The sequence below is a fragment of the Takifugu rubripes genome, chromosome 14 (assembly GCF_901000725.2).
Source record: "Takifugu rubripes chromosome 14, fTakRub1.2, whole genome shotgun sequence".
Classification (NCBI taxonomy): Eukaryota; Metazoa; Chordata; class Actinopteri; order Tetraodontiformes; family Tetraodontidae; genus Takifugu; species Takifugu rubripes.
Genome location: NC_042298.1, coordinates 5,449,527 through 5,469,123, shown reverse-complemented (window position 1 = coordinate 5,469,123; position 19,597 = coordinate 5,449,527). Strand labels below are relative to the sequence as shown.

At 45.3% G+C, this 19,597-nt stretch overlaps 1 protein-coding gene across 1 annotated transcript in view; it reads left to right on the top strand.

Moving 5' to 3' along the window:
- The first annotated feature begins 94 nt into the window (after positions 1-94).
- Positions 95-19,597, top strand: part of LOC101080210 (uncharacterized) — a 32,635-nt gene continuing 13,132 nt past the window's right edge. Inside the window, exons 1-7 of the mRNA XM_029847712.1 lie at positions 95-2,681; positions 3,405-3,466; positions 3,614-6,181; positions 6,895-9,460; positions 10,016-12,484; positions 15,663-15,722; positions 16,326-18,914. Of these exons, the coding sequence (XP_029703572.1) occupies positions 231-2,681; positions 3,405-3,466; positions 3,614-6,181; positions 6,895-9,460; positions 10,016-12,484; positions 15,663-15,722; positions 16,326-18,914 (12,765 nt within the window). The 5' untranslated portion in view covers positions 95-230. The remainder of the gene's footprint in view (positions 2,682-3,404; positions 3,467-3,613; positions 6,182-6,894; positions 9,461-10,015; positions 12,485-15,662; positions 15,723-16,325; positions 18,915-19,597) is intronic.

Below are 19,597 nucleotides of genomic sequence, written 5' to 3'. Positions count from 1 at the left end.
GTAAATAGCAGCGATCTCTCCGCCAATGAAATGCAGAGCTGTACAAAGAGATCTACTCCCTCTCTTAGGTTCAGCGTTGTAACCACCTCAATGTTCTGCACAGGAGAGAGATATGTGCAGCCGCAAAGCATGAACGTCGCTGTTAAAGGCGAGGACGCGTCTTTGGATGATAGATCAAATGAATTTAATAGGTTACAACGAAGCCATATGATTGTGAGGACACGGGATTTATGGAGCCAGGAAATATGTTGAACAAATGGCACTTGTTTTTGTGGTGGCATCATTTCTTCCTTTTGTGGATTACAATAGACGGACAGACGCGTTACAGCATCCCAGAGGAACTGAAACGGGGCTCTGTGGTCGGAAATTTAGCCAAAGATCTGGGTTTGGTTGTGTCTGAACTGTATCAGCGTAAATTGCGGATAACCTCGGATGCTGGTAAGCAGTACTTTACGGTGGACCTGGTGAAAGGCGAGCTGCTGGTGACTGAGAGAATAGACAGAGAAAAATTGTGTGGACAAAGACCGTCATGTTTGTTACCTCTAGAACTTGTCATAGATAATCCCTTACAGCTGCATCGAGTAGAAATTGAAATACAGGACACAAATGATAATTCACCCAGTTTTATTTCTAATGAGAAAGTTGTGAAAATTGCGGAGTTAGTCAATCCAGGCGCTCGCTTTCCGTTGGAAAGCGCTCAGGATCCCGACGTGGGCACTAATTCAATACGCTCTTATCTGATAAGCAAAAATGACCATTTTAAATTAACTGTTAAAACCCACAAGGACGGGAGAAAAATCCCCGAATTGATCCTGGAAAAACCACTTGACAGAGAGAAGTCGCCTGTGCACAATCTCATCCTCACTGCGGTAGACGGCGGAGAACCGGTGCGTTCAGGGACGTCTGAAATTACAGTTATTGTCCTCGATAACAATGATAACGCGCCACAATTTGAGAGACAGGTGTATGAGGCCAACATCAGTGAAAAGATAACACCTGGAACTGAAATATTGCAGGTTAAGGCTGCGGATGCTGATGAAGGTCAAAATGGAGAGATTGAATACTTTTTCGCGGAGCAAACGACAGATCTGATTTTATCTTTATTTGACATTAAATTATCCACGGGGGCTGTCGTCGTTAAAGAGACTTTAGATCATGAAACGGCCGCCTTACACAGATTTGACGTAACTGCTAAAGATAAAGGGAATCCTGAGATGTCTGGACATTGTAGCATCGAAATAAAAGTAATAGACGTTAACGACAATGTCCCTGAAATAATAGTAACGTCTTTAACGTCACCTGTTCCTGAAGATTCTGCAATCGGGACAGTTATTGCACTATTAAGCGCAAAAGATCCAGATTCAGGAAACAATGGCAAGGTAACATTGAGTGTCTCCTCCAAATCAGTTTTTAAATTAAATCCGTCAGTTTCTAATCATTATTCTTTAGTAACGAGCGGCCAACTTGACCGTGAACAGAACGGTCAATATAGTGTTAAAATAACTGCAACCGATTCTGGAAGGCCTGCTCTGACCAGTGAAAAAATAATAATTGTCGATTTATTAGATGTAAATGACAGCCCGCCAGTTTTCTCTCGGCCTTCTTATGTGGTGTATGTGAAAGAAAATCATCCTCCAGGAAATATCTTGTGCTCAGTATCAGCATCCGACCTGGATTTTGGTGAAAATGCTAAAATCTCTTACTCTATCCTGGACTCTAAAGTGCAGGATGTGTCGGTGTCCTCGTATGTTTACATTAACTCAGATAACGGCAGCATCTACAGCATGCACTCCTTTGACTATGAGAAGCTGAAGGTGTTTCAGATTCGGGTCCAGGCAAAGGACCAGGGCTCTCCGTCTCTCAGCAGCAACACCACCGTCCATGTTTTCATCCTGGACCAGAACGACAATGCCCCCGCTGTTATTTACCCCTCCTCTGCTGCCCTGGGCTCTCTCTCTCATCAGAGAATGCCTCGCTCTGCTAAAGCGGGTCACCTGCTGACTAAGGTGACGGCCGTGGACGCTGATTCTGGCCATAACGCCTGGATCTCCTACAGACTGGCCGAGGCCACAGACGCCTCTCTGTTCACAGTCAATCAGTACACGGGGGAGGTGAGGACTAAACGCGCTGTGTCCGAGCAGGACGACTCCTCCCAGAGGCTGCTGATAGAGATCAAGGACGACGGAGAACCCATCCAGTCCTCCACCGTCACGGTTTCTGTCCTGCTGGAGGACGGCCTCCATGAGCCCATCTTAGACCTGCGGCAGAAAATAGCCGAGCCCAGCCAGAAAAGCGGGAGAATCACCCTTTATCTGATCGTGTCTCTGGCCTCGGTGTCCGTGCTGTCTCTGCTGACTTTTCTCATCTTGGTGGTTAAATGCATCAGGAACAGCAGAAGCAGCGGCAGCTGCTGCATGAGACGCAGCGACTGTGATGATTACAAGAACCCCAACAGAAACCTGCAGATCCAGCTCAACACTGACGGACCTATAAAGTACGTGGAGGTCCTGGGAGGGGACATGATGTCTCAGAGTCAGTCCTTCAGGTCCTGCATGTCTCCGATGTCAGAGTACAGCGATTTCACTTTGATTAAACCCAGCAGCACCACAGACTTTAAAGAGGTGATCAGTGTTCTGGATGCGTCTTTACCCGACAGCACCTGGACCTTTGAGAGCCAGCAGGTGAGCTGAAGTAACTTTTCATTTTAATGATTTTATACCAAAATTGGGGGAAATAACTTTTATTTAGAGCTCAACAATTTAAGTCGTATCTATCTATCTATCTATCTATCTATCTATCTATCTATCTATCTATCTATCTATCTATCTATCTATCTATCTATCTATCTATCTATCTATCTATCTATCTATCTATCTACCTACCTACCTACCTACAGTATCTCATATTCTGATGGTCCGTCTTTGTGCTTTACACACATTTTATGTGACTGAACAATCCACACAAGTAAGTCTTTCATTAATCTGCTATCAAATTGCTATGGCCTGCATCGTGTTGGATGCGTCACGTGACTGTGGGACATTTCAGCACCAACAGTCTGGACAGCGACCATCAGTGGCCCTTCAAATCGCGTTTCGCTCGTGTTTACATATACAGACGTAAGAAAATATTTGATATTTTATGAAGTTTGACATTTTTAGGTTGTCCGAAAATTTGTTGTTATTATTATTATTATTTTATTATTATTATTATTAATATTATATCAAATGCCATTGTCCTCTCTTTTGTGTTTAAAAAGAAAATATTGTCATAACTTGACATCTCAGGAATTTTGCGAACATCGTCTGTGGTGATATCTCAACGGCGTCTTTGTGAGTTGGCTTTTTAAGGGTTTAGATCCAATTCTCTCTGATTGGATGGTGAACCTGCGAGCTGTGCACCAATAGGATTCAGAACTGTACAAAGCAATCCAGTCCCTGCCCCCAGACCAGCACCGGCGCTGTCACACGTATACTGCACGTCTAGAGAGCGACTGCTCCTGTTTTCCATGGCACTAATAACAGAATTTCATTATAAAATCATGCTAGAATTCCCTGGGTTTTTGTTTCAGGGAGTACAGATTGAAGTCACGGATTTGATCACGATTGTAAACAAGATCTCGTCGGAAATTCTTGCGTTATAGCGGACCAAGGATGACAAAGACAATGGGAGACTGGAGGTGGCGGGCGCTTTGTTGCCATTATTTCTTTTTACTGTGGATTACAGCAAACGGACAGACTCGTTACAGCATCCCAGAGGAGCTGAACCAGGGGTCTGTGGTGGGAAATCTAGCCAAAGATCTGGGTTTGGGATTATCGGACATTTTCGACCGCAAACTGCGCGTCGCCGCTGAGGCTGGTAAGCAGTATTTCAGCGTGGATGCGGGGAAGGGCGAGCTGGTGGTGAACGACAGGATAGACAGAGAGGCTCTGTGCGGACAAAGCGCCAGCTGTGTTCTACCTCTACAAATAGTTGTTGAAAATCCCTTACGGTCGCATCGTATTGAAGTGGAAATCAAAGACACAAATGACAATTCTCCCCGTTTTCTGACTGACGAGATTAACCTGAAAATCCCGGAATCGGTTGCTACTGGCAAACGTTTTCCTTTAGAAAGCGCGGAGGACCCCGATGTTGGAAGCAATTCTTTGAAAACATATTCTCTCAGCAGAAATGAACATTTTTCTCTTAAATTTAAAGACAGTAAAAACAGTAAAGCTGTACCGGAATTGGTCTTAGAAAAGCCGTTAGACCGAGAAAGGAACGCTCTCCATCGGCTGGTGCTGACGGCATTAGATGGCGGAAACCCGGCCACCTCAGGGACCTGTAACATTGTTATTAGTGTTCTTGATAATAATGACAATTTCCCAGTATTCACAGAAAATGAATACAAAGTTTCATTAAAGGAAAACAGCACTAAAGGGTCATTCGTAGTTAAATTAACAGCCACAGATGCAGACGAGGGACTAAATGGGGAAGTTACTTATTTATTCGGTGCACGTACCCCAGAAAATGTGTTGACAAACTTTGAAATAAATGAAAGAACGGGAGAAATGTTTTTAAAGGGGACATTAGACTATGAGAGTAATAAATCATTTCTAATAGACATTACAGCCAAAGACAAAGGCACGCCTGAAATGGAGGGTCACTGTCGTGTGCAATTGGACGTGGAGGATATAAATGACAATGCGCCAGAAATTGTGCTCACTTCTAAACCCAGTTCTGTGCGTGAGGACGCTCCAAATGGAACTGTGGTGGCTTTGATCACTGCACGAGATTTAGACTCTAGTGAAAATGCAAGGGTGGCTTTATTGGTCCCAAAACGTTATCCCTTTACTTTAAAAGCATCATTTTCTAATAATTATGAACTGCTGACCAGTGGAGCTTTAGACAGAGAGAAATTCTCAGAATATAACATTGAGATCACAGCCACAGATTCTGGATCTCCTCCTCTGTCCAGTAAGAAAATTATACCTGTCAGCATCACTGACGTGAATGACAACCCTCCTGTATTCACTCAGCCCTCCTATAACGTCTATTTAAAAGAGAACGGGGTTCCGGGCTCGATACTGTACTCAGTATCAGCATCTGACCTGGATTTTGGTGAAAATGCTAAAATCTCTTACTCTATCCTGGACTCTAAAGTGCAGGATGTGTCGGTGTCCTCGTATGTTTACATTAACTCAGATAACGGCAGCATCTACAGCATGCACTCCTTTGACTATGAGAAGCTGAAGGTGTTTCAGATTCGGGTCCAGGCAAAGGACCAGGGCTCTCCGTCTCTCAGCAGCAACACCACCGTCCATGTTTTCATCCTGGACCAGAACGACAATGCCCCTGCTGTTATTTACCCCTCCTCTGCTGCCCTGGGCTCTCTCTCTCATCAGAGAATGCCTCGCTCTGCTAAAGCGGGTCACCTGCTGACTAAGGTGACGGCCGTGGACGCTGATTCTGGCCATAACGCCTGGATCTCCTACAGACTGGCCGAGGCCACAGACGCCTCTCTGTTCACAGTCAATCAGTACACGGGGGAGGTGAGGACTAAACGCGCTGTGTCCGAGCAGGACGACTCCTCCCAGAGGCTGCTGATAGAGATCAAGGACGACGGAGAACCCATCCAGTCCTCCACCGTCACGGTTTCTGTCCTGCTGGAGGACGGCCTCCATGAGCCCATCTTAGACCTGCGGCAGAAAATAGCCGAGCCCAGCCAGAAAAGCGGGAGAATCACCCTTTATCTGATCGTGTCTCTGGCCTCGGTGTCCGTGCTGTCTCTGCTGACTTTTCTCATCTTGGTGGTTAAATGCATCAGGAACAGCAGAAGCAGCGGCAGCTGCTGCATGAGACGCAGCGACTGTGATGATTACAAGAACCCCAACAGAAACCTGCAGATCCAGCTCAACACTGACGGACCTATAAAGTACGTGGAGGTCCTGGGAGGAGACATGATGTCTCAGAGTCAGTCCTTCAGGTCCTGCATGTCTCCGATGTCAGAGTACAGCGATTTCACTTTGATTAAACCCAGCAGCACCACAGACTTTAAAGAGGTGATCAGTGTTCTGGATGCGTCTTTACCCGACAGCACCTGGACCTTTGAGAGCCAGCAGGTGAGCTCATTGCATTTGCTTATTATGTCCACACCAAAACCCCCCCTTTGTAAATGTGTTTTTTCCCATTACTATTGTTTTCAGTTCATACAACAGCATTTGGAGTTTTGAAAAATCTGTATTGCTGTTATACATTAGAGAATAAAAACATTCATATATTCCTATGTTAATTTTATATAACAAGCTGCTGCTTTGACCTCTTCAGTTATATGACTCTACTTTAAGGTCCTAACATATATGGATTATTCTTCATGAACTCAGATTTAGATGTAAAGTGAACAGCTAAAGTAATTTGATACCACTTTTATATACTATACATCAATTAATTATCGAGGCTGATGTTACACCTTTGCATCTCATCATATCTGGACTTTGTTGACCTTCTCTGTCAACCTATACATCCATAAATGCGATCAAATTAATTGCTTTATCATTTGATACTTGAAGTGAGTCTTTTTGAAAACTCTAAAGATTTATTTTTTAAAATATTTTTTCTGCCTTTTTATAGCGTTATTTTCTTCTTGTAAAGATCACACTCTAGTGTTTTTAACTTCATGCAGCGTTGTCTGTATGTTTGTGTGAGTGTGTGTGTGGGAAGGCGGGGGTGGGGGTCTGTTTGAATATAACTGGATGGGAGGTGGAGGCTGTGCACCAATGGCGTTGTGGTTGTACAAAAAGATCTACTCTCTCCCCATCATCCAGCACTGTAGCCGGTGTATTACCGTGAACGCCATACTTGAGGAAGACAGGCGGTCACGCAATGACCGAATGAAAAATATTTCTTGTAAATCTAGTGATGCGTGCGCTCACGCACTTTCGGGCTATTGCGAGTTGTTTCTCGTTGGAATTCTACCTTGATCTTTTTTTTCTCAAGAAGATTTCTATGGGGGATAACGTTCCTTTGTAACAAACCGAGGATGACAAAGACAATAGTCTGGATATGGCAGGCGCTCTGGTGGCATCATGTCTTTCTCACATGGAGTACAATAAACGCGCAGACGCGTTACAGCATCCCAGAGGAGCTGGAAATGGGCTCCACGGTAGGAAATCTAGCCAAAGATCTGGGTTTGGGACTATCAGACATTTATGACCGTAAACTGCGCGTCGCCGCTGAGGCTGGTAAGCAGTATTTCAGCGTGGATGCGGGGAAGGGCGAGCTGGTGGTGAACGACAGGATAGACAGAGAGGCTCTGTGTGGACAAAGCGCCAGCTGTGTTCTACCTCTGCAGGTCGTAGTCGAAAACCCGCTACAACTGCACCGTATAGAAGTCGAAATAAGAGACGTAAATGACAATTCTCCTAGTTTTCTTAACAGCGATCATGTTTTAGAAATTTCTGAATCAACCGTTGTAGGTGTGCGATTTCCTTTAGAGAGCGCCGAGGACCCCGATGTAGGCATTAACGCATTAAAGGCGTACACAATAAGTAAAGATGATTGTTTTACCTTAAAGATCAAAGAGATTGAAAACGGGCGTAAGGTGCCCGAGTTGGTATTAAATAAGTCATTAGACCGTGAGAAGAAAGCTATTCACAGTTTGTTTCTCACGGCTGTGGACGGAGGGAATCCAGTCAAGTCTGGAACTGCAAAAATAACAGTTAAAGTGCTTGATATTAATGACAATGTTCCCGTATTCGAACATAGTGTTTATAAAATATCTCTTCCGGAAAACGGTGCAAACGGCTCGTTTGTAATCACAGTTAAAGCCACGGACATTGACGAAGGTCCAAATGGAGAAATTGAGTATTCACTCGGCGTACACACGCCACCATCCGTGCTGTCTATATTTCATATAGATGCTGTGACTGGAGACGTATCTTTAAAAAAACAACTTGATTATGAGACCCAGACATCCTATAGAATAGACGTTAGTGCAAAGGACAAAGGATTCCCGAAAATGGAGGGTCATTGCAGTGTCCAGGTCGATGTATTTGATACTAATGATAATGCTCCAGAAATTGTGCTCACTTCAAAACCGACTAATGTACCAGAAGACTCGCGCAGTGGGACAGTTGTGGCTTTATTAAGCGTTCGTGACCTCGATTCCAGTGAGAACGGTAAAGTGAAATTACAACTACCAAAACATTCGCCATTTACTCTGAAACCATCTTTTGGTAATAATTACGCGCTGGTTACCAGTGGCGTTTTAGATCGTGAAACTATTTCAGAATATAACATCGAGATCACAGCCACAGATTCTGGATCTCCTCCTCTGTCCAGTAAGAAAATTATACCTGTCAGCATCACTGACGTGAATGACAACCCTCCTGTATTCACTCAGCCCTCCTATAACGTCTATTTAAAAGAGAACGGGGTTCCGGGCTCTATACTGTACTCAGTATCAGCATCCGACCTGGATTTTGGTGAAAATGCTAAAATCTCTTACTCTATCCTGGACTCTAAAGTGCAGGATGTGTCGGTGTCCTCGTATGTTTACATTAACTCAGATAACGGCAGCATCTACAGCATGCACTCCTTTGACTATGAGAAGCTGAAGGTGTTTCAGATTCGGGTCCAGGCAAAGGACCAGGGCTCTCCGTCTCTCAGCAGCAACACCACCGTCCATGTTTTCATCCTGGACCAGAACGACAATGCCCCCGCTGTTATTTACCCCTCCTCTGCTGCCCTGGGCTCTCTCTCTCATCAGAGAATGCCTCGCTCTGCTAAAGCGGGTCACCTGCTGACTAAGGTGACGGCCGTGGACGCTGATTCTGGCCATAACGCCTGGATCTCCTACAGACTGGCCGAGGCCACAGACGCCTCTCTGTTCACAGTCAATCAGTACACGGGGGAGGTGAGGACTAAACGCGCTGTGTCCGAGCAGGACGACTCCTCCCAGAGGCTGCTGATAGAGATCAAGGACGACGGAGAACCCATCCAGTCCTCCACCGTCACGGTTTCTGTCCTGCTGGAGGACGGCCTCCATGAGCCCATCTTAGACCTGCGGCAGAAAATAGCCGAGCCCAGCCAGAAAAGCGGGAGAATCACCCTTTATCTGATCGTGTCTCTGGCCTCGGTGTCCGTGCTGTCTCTGCTGACTTTTCTCATCTTGGTGGTTAAATGCATCAGGAACAGCAGAAGCAGCGGCAGCTGCTGCATGAGACGCAGCGACTGTGATGATTACAAGAACCCCAACAGAAACCTGCAGATCCAGCTCAACACTGACGGACCTATAAAGTACGTGGAGGTCCTGGGAGGAGACATGGTGTCTCAGAGTCAGTCCTTCAGGTCCTGCATGTCTCCGATGTCAGAGTACAGCGATTTCACTTTGATTAAACCCAGCAGCACCACAGACTTTAAAGAGGTGATCAGTGTTCTGGATGCGTCTTTACCCGACAGCACCTGGACCTTCGAGAGCCAGCAGGTGAGAGGGTGATCATTTTCATTATGTGTCTATAAATGTGAAGCCCTATGGTTGTTTTTTATTACCTTACCCAGATGATGCATTTTTGCTCATATTTTATTTTATTTTTTATATTTTTTTCTTAGGTTTTTCTGCACTATATTGATACTTTCTACATTTTGTTTGATTATTCGATTACATATTTTTGTCTAAGAGGAATCCTATTAGAATTGTGCACGACAGTGGACGTGGGTTTATTCTCTGGAGCGCAGCTGTGTCTTTAAAAGCGCTCCACACATCCGCTTCCTATTGGCTTTCCGTGGTGGATGCGATGCACCAATAACATTCAGAATTGTACAAAGAGATCTTGCCCTCCCCCTTTCCAACCGCATCACTGTAAACGTTAACAATGCGAAGAGCTGAAGGACGGTGGAGATGCGCTCACGTCTCGGACCTGCGAGAGAAATGAAATTGTGAATTACAGCATCAGACATGAGCAAAAGCGTGTTGCGTATTTTATGGAGATAGACAATGTCTGTTGACGCTGGATTATTTTCGTGATGGAAAATAATTGATTCTAACGGACACAGGATGACAAAGAAAATGGAATACACAGACTGGCGGTGGCTTGCGCTTTGGTGGCATCATTTCGTTCTTCTGTGGAGTACAATAAGCGGTCAAACCCGTTACAGCATCCCAGAGGAGCTGAAACAGGGTTCTGTGGTCGGAAATCTAGCCAAAGATTTGGGTTTGGGACTATCTAATATTTTCGACCGTAACCTACACGTCGCCGCTGAGGCTGGTAAGCAGTATTTCAGCGTGGATGCGGGGAAGGGCGAGCTGGTGGTGAACGACAGGATAGACAGAGAGGCTCTGTGTGGACAAAGCGCCAGCTGTGTTCTACCTCTGCAGGTGGTTCTTGAAAATCCTCTAAATTTGCACCGAATCGAAGTAGAGATCAAGGACATTAATGACAATTCCCCTACATTTCATACAAAAGAGCAGTCTTTAAAAATATCTGAAACGGCAGCGGTGGGAACTCGTTTTTCGCTGGAGAACGCAGAGGATTTTGACGTCGGTAGCAATGCTGTTAAATCTTACGTATTGTCCAAAAACGACTGCTTTACATTAAAAATGAAAGAAGTAGAGGACGGTAAGACGGTCCCGGAGTTGGTTTTAGAGAGGCCACTAGACAGAGAGAAGAAGGCAGTTCATCAGCTGCTCTTGACGGCAGTAGACGGAGGAAATCCGGTCCTATCTGGAACTTCGGAGATAACCGTGACTGTTCTGGACGCAAATGACAATTTTCCAGTTTTTGATAAAAACGTATATAAAGTTTCGTTGGGGGAGAACAGTGCAAAAGATGCATTTGTTCTAAAAATCACGGCAACTGATGCAGATGAGGGCTCAAATGCGGAAGTAAAATATTCGTTTGGTTCACGCACGCCAGAATCTGTTTTGTCAACGTTTGACATTAATTCGTTCACAGGAGAAATATATTTAAAGGGAAACCTAGATTATGAGAGCACCGCGTCATACAAAGTGGAAATAAGTGCAAAAGACAGCGGTTCCCCAGAAATGGAGAGTCACTGTCGTTTACAGATAGACGTTATTGACATCAATGACAATATTCCAGAAATCGTTGTCACGTCTAAACCGCAGGCAGTGCGGGAGGACGCACCGAGTGGCACAGTTGTTGCTTTACTTAACGCACGGGACGCAGATTCTGGCAACAACAGTAAAGTGACACTAGAAGTACGCAAAGGTTCGCCTTTTAGTCTAAAACCATCGTTTTCTAACAGTTACGCCCTAGTTACAAACGGTGCTTTGGACCGAGAGAAATTCTCAGAATATAACATTGAGATCACAGCCACAGATTCTGGATCTCCTCCTCTGTCCAGTAAGAAAATTATACCTGTCAGCATCACTGACGTGAATGACAACCCTCCTGTATTCACTCAGCCCTCCTATAACGTCTATTTAAAAGAGAACGGGGTTCCGGGCTCTATACTGTACTCAGTATCAGCATCTGACCTGGATTTTGGTGAAAATGCTAAAATCTCTTACTCTATCCTGGACTCTAAAGTGCAGGATGTGTCGGTGTCCTCGTATGTTTACATTAACTCAGATAACGGCAGCATCTACAGCATGCACTCCTTTGACTATGAGAAGCTGAAGGTGTTTCAGATTCGGGTCCAGGCAAAGGACCAGGGCTCTCCGTCTCTCAGCAGCAACACCACCGTCCATGTTTTCATCCTAGATCAGAACGACAATGCCCCCGTTGTTATTTACCCCTCCTCTGCTGCCCTGGGCTCTCTCTCTCATCAGAGAATGCCTCGCTCTGCTAAAGCGGGTCACCTGCTGACTAAGGTGACGGCCGTGGACGCTGATTCTGGCCATAACGCCTGGATCTCCTACAGACTGGCCGAGGCCACAGACGCCTCTCTGTTCACAGTCAATCAGTACACGGGGGAGGTGAGGACTAAACGCGCTGTGTCCGAGCAGGACGACTCCTCCCAGAGGCTGCTGATAGAGATCAAGGACGACGGAGAACCCATCCAGTCCTCCACCGTCACGGTTTCTGTCCTGCTGGAGGACGGCCTCCATGAGCCCATCTTAGACCTGCGGCAGAAAATAGCCGAGCCCAGCCAGAAAAGCGGGAGAATCACCCTTTATCTGATCGTGTCTCTGGCCTCGGTGTCCGTGCTGTCTCTGCTGACGTTTCTCATCTTGGTGGTTAAATGCATCAGGAACAGCAGAAGCAGCGGCAGCTGCTGCATGAGACGCAGCGACTGTGATGATTACAAGAACCCCAACAGAAACCTGCAGATCCAGCTCAACACTGACGGACCTATAAAGTACGTGGAGGTCCTGGGAGGAGACATGATGTCTCAGAGTCAGTCCTTCAGGTCCTGCATGTCTCCGATGTCAGAGTACAGCGATTTCACTTTGATTAAACCCAGCAGCACCACAGACTTTAAAGAGGTGATCAGTGTTCTGGATGCGTCTTTACCCGACAGCACCTGGACCTTTGAGAGCCAGCAGGTGAGCTGAAAACAATCTCTCAGTTACCTGGGCAAATGTATCCCAATTTTTAAAATGTTTTGATTGCTGAACTGCGTCATTTTTTTTTTTTTTTTTTGCACTTTTATGCACATATGCTGTCAAAGTAAATGATTTATGGTGAATTTCCTTACATACATTCAAGCTTTCTCCCACTGTTCATAAATATGTTTAATTCAGTTCAGAAGACGTGCATTGCGCCATATATTTTTATTTCGTCCACCACAATAATCAAACAATATTAAATAGCTTAATTTTTGTCTGTGGGACAAAATATTTAGTCTTTTTCTTTTTTGTTTTATTGATTCATTATTGACATTAATTGGGTAAATGTTCTTAAAATATTTTTTTTAAATATGTTGGCTAATTTTTTAAAATGAACCAATGGACGTCATGCAAGTATTTGAAGATCTGTTGGTTACTAGAGCGCTTGGAATGCTTGAAATTCGATTGGACAGTAAAGCCTGAAGCTGAGAACCAATAGGATTCAGGATTGTACAAAGAGATCCATCCCATCCACCCCCTCACACTGTCTCACCACGGTAACTCTGCAGTCTTCAAAGCTGGTGAATAGGTGCTGTTCGACGGTGTCTGGACGAAAATTGTGATTTTAAACTTTTCAAATATCCAATGATTAAATTCTGGGAATGTTCGGATTTATTCATGATCAACGTGACGGGAAATATTCTCTTTTGACAAAGCAGAGATGACAAAGAGGATGGCTTACAGGGACTGGAGGTGGCAGGCGCTTTGGTGGCATCATTTCTTTCTTCTGTGGAGTACAATAGACGGACAGACTCGTTACAGCATCCCAGAGGAGCTAAAACAGGGATCTGTGGTGGGAAATCTAGCCAAAGATCTGGGTTTGGGATTATCGGACATTTTTGACCGTAAACTGCGCGTCGCCGCTGAGGCTGGTAAGCAGTATTTCAGCGTGGATGCGGGGAAGGGCGAGCTCGTGGTGAACGACAGGATAGACAGAGAGGCTCTGTGTGGACAAAGCGCCAGCTGTGTGTTAACCTTACAGGTTGTAACAGAAAACCCGCTACAATTACACAGAATAGAAGTGGAAATAAAAGATATTAACGATAATTATCCAAATTTCTTAACGAGTGAAAGGTCTTTTAAAATAGCCGAATCTACAGCCGCTGGCGTCCGTTTCCCTTTAGAGACAGCACAAGATCCGGACGTTGGAAGTAACTCAGTAAAGTCTTACACTTTAAGCAAAAACGAATGTTTTAGCCTGAAAATGAAAGATTTGTCTGGTGATCGACAGATCCCGGAACTAGTGTTAGACAAAACCCTGGACAGAGAGAAACAAGACAGTCATCAGTTATTACTCACAGCGATAGACGGAGGAAATCCCGTCAAAACGGGAACTACGACCATAATAGTTACTGTGCTGGACAACAACGATAATGTCCCCGTTTTCCAAAAACCGCTGTATAATATCAGTTTACCTGAAAATAGTTCCACTTCCTCCGTGCTTTTAAAGGTTGAAGCGACCGACGCAGACGAAGGTGTAAATGGAGAAATTGAATACTCGTTTCCTGAGCACACACCTCAAGATATTCTATCTGTTTTCCGATTAGATTCGAGTACAGGTGAAATATTCTTAGTTGGGCAGTTAGATTATGAAAAAAGCATTATGTATGAAATGGGCATTTCTGCAAAAGATAAAGGACATCCTCAAATGGAAGGCCACTGTCGTGTGCAAATTAAAATAATAGATATTAATGATAATGCCCCTGAAATAATTCTCACTTCTGTCCCAAACCCCATGCGGGAGGACGCGCAGAGAGGCAGCGTGGTGGCTTTAATAAGTGCAAGAGATGAAGATTCTGGTAATAATGGCAAAGTCATGTTACACCTTCCAAAAGATTCACCATTTACTCTGAAACCATCTTTTGGTAATAATTACGCGCTGGTTACCAGTGGTGTTTTAGATCGTGAAACTATTTCAGAATATAACATTGAGATCACAGCCACAGATTCTGGATCTCCTCCTCTGTCCAGTAAGAAAATTATACCTGTCAGCATCACTGACGTGAATGACAACCCTCCTGTATTCACTCAGCCCTCCTATAACGTCTATTTAAAAGAGAACGGGGTTCCGGGCTCTATACTGTACTCAGTATCAGCATCTGACCTGGATTTTGGTGAAAATGCTAAAATCTCTTACTCTATCCTGGACTCTAAAGTGCAGGATGTGTCGGTGTCCTCGTATGTTTACATTAACTCAGATAACGGCAGCATCTACAGCATGCACTCCTTTGACTATGAGAAGCTGAAGGTGTTTCAGATTCGGGTCCAGGCAAAGGACCAGGGCTCTCCGTCTCTCAGCAGCAACACCACCGTCCATGTTTTCATCCTGGACCAGAACGACAATGCCCCCGCTGTTATTTACCCCTCCTCTGCTGCCCTGGGCTCTCTCTCTCATCAGAGAATGCCTCGCTCTGCTAAAGCGGGTCACCTGCTGACTAAGGTGACGGCCGTGGACGCTGATTCTGGCCATAACGCCTGGATCTCCTACAGACTGGCCGAGGCCACAGACGCCTCTCTGTTCACAGTCAATCAGTACACGGGGGAGGTGAGGACTAAACGCGCTGTGTCCGAGCAGGACGACTCCTCCCAGAGGCTGCTGATAGAGATCAAGGACGACGGAGAACCCATCCAGTCCTCCACCGTCACGGTTTCTGTCCTGCTGGAGGACGGCCTCCATGAGCCCATCTTAGACCTGCGGCAGAAAATAGCCGAGCCCAGCCAGAAAAGCGGGAGAATCACCCTTTATCTGATCGTGTCTCTGGCCTCGGTGTCCGTGCTGTCTCTGCTGACTTTTCTCATCTTGGTGGTTAAATGCATCAGGAACAGCAGAAGCAGCGGCAGCTGCTGCATGAGACGCAGCGACTGTGATGATTACAAGAACCCCAACAGAAACCTGCAGATCCAGCTCAACACTGACGGACCTATAAAGTACGTGGAGGTCCTGGGAGGGGACATGATGTCTCAGAGTCAGTCCTTCAGGTCCTGCATGTCTCCGATGTCAGAGTACAGCGATTTCACTTTGATTAAACCCAGCAGCACCACAGACTTTAAAGAGGTGATCAGTGTTCTGGATGCGTCTTTACCCGACAGCACCTGGACCTTTGAGAGCCAGCAGGTGAGCAATGTGTCAAACAATATCCAAAGGAACCTTAATGCCATTACATGCTGCACCAATGCTTTTTTTTCACGTCACCTTTTTTGTGAATAATAATGCAATCATTTAAATTTATTACATTAGTATACATGTTAAATAACTGGTGTCAGTTTAAATCTAGTTCTCTCTGTTTTAATTTGACATTGGGGCTCAGCATATGTTCATCATCTTTCCAGCCTGACTGTTTCAGCACCACGTTGGTTTGGACAGCGACACAAACTTCAGTCATTCATGGTCTTGGGGGGAAAAAGTGCCTTTTCTTATTGTTGGCAGACTCATACTCCGATCATACTGTTGCATTTTTATTTATAAAAACAAATACGTTTTTGATCATTTACCCTAATGAAGATTTACGCATTCAATTCATACAGATAAAGAAACCTGTTTGTAATTGAAAGACTGAGTGTGTGCCTGCGCGCTTCTACGCGTGTGCGTGTGTGTGTGTGTATCTTCAGCTGCAAAGCTCCATTTGCTCTCATTGGATGTGAGAGGCTGATGATGTGCACCAATAGACTGCAGAACTGTACAAAGAGATCTACTCTCATCCCCCATATGTAGTACCAGCATCCAAACCACACTGACCCGACTGCGAGAGTGTATAAATGGTTCATATCGGACTAAAAGATTCTATTTTTATTTCATTTTTGCCAATTGACGACCACCTTTTGTTCAGAATATGCGACGCTCACGGACAATGGATTTTACCTTTGCATTTCCCTTTCTCGTCGGTTGGAAATAATGACGTTTAATGTATCAAGGATGACAAAGAGAATGGGATGCGGAAACTGGAGGTTTCGGGTGCTTTGGTGGAATCATTTATTCCTTTTGTGGATTACAGTAAACGGACAGACTCGTTACAGCATCCCAGAGGAGCTGAAACAGGGATCTGTGGTAGGAAGTCTAGCCAAAGATCTGGGTTTGGGACTATCAGACATTTATGACCGCAAACTGCGCGTCGCCGCTGAGGCTGGTAAGCAGTATTTCAGCGTGGATGCGGGGAAGGGCGAGCTGGTGGTGAACGACAGGATAGACAGAGAGGCTCTGTGTGGACAAAGCGCCAGCTGTGTTCTACCTGTACAGGTGGTAGTCGAAGACCCGCTACAGTTGCATCGAATTGAGGTTGAAATACAGGATATCAATGATAATTCTCCTGGTTTTATTTCAAATGAACTGACTTTGAAAATCGTCGAATTAGCGGCCGTTGGAACGCGCTTTCCTTTAGAGAGCGCACATGATCCCGATGTTGGCAGCAATTCACTTAAATTGTATACTCTTAGTAAAAATGACTGCTTTTCACTTAAAATTAAGGAAATCGAGGGTGGTAAGACCGTTCCGGAACTGGTGTTAGAAAAGCCTCTAGATCGAGAGAAGAAAGCTGTTCATAAAATATTATTAACGGCTTTAGACGGAGGAAATCCAGTCAGATCCGGAACCTCACAACTAACAATTAACGTACTGGACATTAATGATAATTTTCCGGTGTTTGAAAAAAATGTTTACAAAGTAACCCTTGGCGAAAAAAGCTTTCAGGGGGCTACTGTCATAAAGCCAAAGGCAACAGATGCAGATGAAGGTTCTAATGGCGAAATTGAATTCTCGTTTGGCTCTCGGACGCCAGATTCTGTGTTATCGGTGTTTGAAATTAACCGATTGACGGGTGAAATCACTCTAAAGGGGCTTTTAGACTATGAAACCACGACGTCATACGACATTGATGTAACTGCCAAAGATAAAGGTAGTCCTGAGATGGAGGGCCACTGTCGTGTACAGGTTAATGTTTTAGACTTTAATGACAACCGTCCAGAAATCGTTTTTACTTCTCAGCCAAAACCAGTGCGCGAAGACGCACCGGACGGTACCGTAGTGGCGTTAATAAGTGCGCGAGATCTTGATTCCGGTGAGAACGGTAAAGTACTGTTACAGCTGCCCAAAGGGTCGCCATTTACTCTAAAACCATCTTTTGGTAATAATTACGCGCTGGTTACCAGTGGTGTTTTAGATCGTGAAACTATTTCAGAATATAACATTGAGATCACAGCCACAGATTCTGGATCTCCTCCTCTGTCCAGTAAGAAAATTATACCTGTCAGCATCACTGACGTGAATGACAACCCTCCTGTATTCACTCAGCCCTCCTATAACGTCTATTTAAAAGAGAACGGGGTTCCGGGCTCTATACTGTACTCAGTATCAGCATCTGACCTGGATTTTGGTGAAAATGCTAAAATCTCTTACTCTATCCTGGACTCTAAAGTGCAGGATGTGTCGGTGTCCTCGTATGTTTACATTAACTCAGATAACGGCAGCATCTACAGCATGCACTCCTTTGACTATGAGAAGCTGAAGGTGTTTCAGATTCGGGTCCAGGCAAAGGACCAGGGCTCTCCGTCTCTCAGCAGCAACACCACCGTCCATGTTTTCATCCTGGACCAGAACGACAATGCCCCCGCTGTTATTTACCCCTCCTCTGCTGCCCTGGGCTCTCTCTCTCATCAGAGAATGCCTCGCTCTGCTAAAGCGGGTCACCTGCTGACTAAGGTGACGGCCGTGGACGCTGATTCTGGCCATAACGCCTGGATCTCCTACAGACTGGCCGAGGCCACAGACGCCTCTCTGTTCACAGTCAATCAGTACACGGGGGAGGTGAGGACTAAACGCGCTGTGTCCGAGCAGGACGACTCCTCCCAGAGGCTGCTGATAGAGATCAAGGACGACGGAGAACCCATCCAGTCCTCCACCGTCACGGTTTCTGTCCTGCTGGAGGACGGCCTCCATGAGCCCATCTTAGACCTGCGGCAGAAAATAGCCGAGCCCAGCCAGAAAAGCGGGAGAATCACCCTTTATCTGATCGTGTCTCTGGCCTCGGTGTCCGTGCTGTCTCTGCTGACTTTTCTCATCTTGGTGGTTAAATGCATCAGGAACAGCAGAAGCAGCGGCAGCTGCTGCATGAGACGCAGCGACTGTGATGATTACAAGAACCCCAACAGAAACCTGCAGATCCAGCTCAACACTGACGGACCTATAAAGTACGTGGAGGTCCTGGGAGGAGACATGATGTCTCAGAGTCAGTCCTTCAGGTCCTGCATGTCTCCGATGTCAGAGTACAGCGATTTCACTTTGATTAAACCCAGCAGCACCACAGACTTTAAAGAGGTGATCAGTGTTCTGGATGCGTCTTTACCCGACAGCACCTGGACCTTTGAGAGCCAGCAGGTGAGCTGACAGCAATCGTGCCAGTATGTACTTTATGATTCTGTCTTATCGATAATTCATCTTTGCAGTTCTCATTGTGTTGCAGCTGGTGCCTTTTCTCTCCAAACAACCACAGTTAATATATTGCCATGGGGGTTGTTTACTTTACTGTTTAAACAATATCATGATTAAGCTGCTTTTCCAGTAAAACTTTCTTCTTGTTTGAACAATTTATCTTCCATCTTCTCATTGCACGACATAATTTTTTTAGACAGTGGTAAGACATTTCTCTGTTCCGGGTTCAAGGAATCGCACAAACACAAGTGGCCCTAACTTTCATAGGAACTCTTCTAACAGCTCTCTGTCAGAACATATGATATATTCATGTGTCATAACTAATATATCATTTATCCTGTTTTCATCTTGATTAGAATATCCAAACTTAGGTGTTTCCACTCGTTGAGTAGATCGGCTCTTTCCCTTCAACTGTCCTTTAAAATCCAAATCATGAGAATGAGTTTGATGTTTGGCAGTGAGTGAAAGTGAAAAGTTTGCTCTGCTCCTCATGTGAGCTGCGACAGAGATGGTTCAGCCCAGAGGGGAAGGCCTCTGTGGCCTCAGCCCGCCCACTGGGGGGAGTGAGGCAGAGGAGGCAGAGTCGAGTTTCACTGGAGGCACAAACTACTTTGATTTCCTCCCTCGTT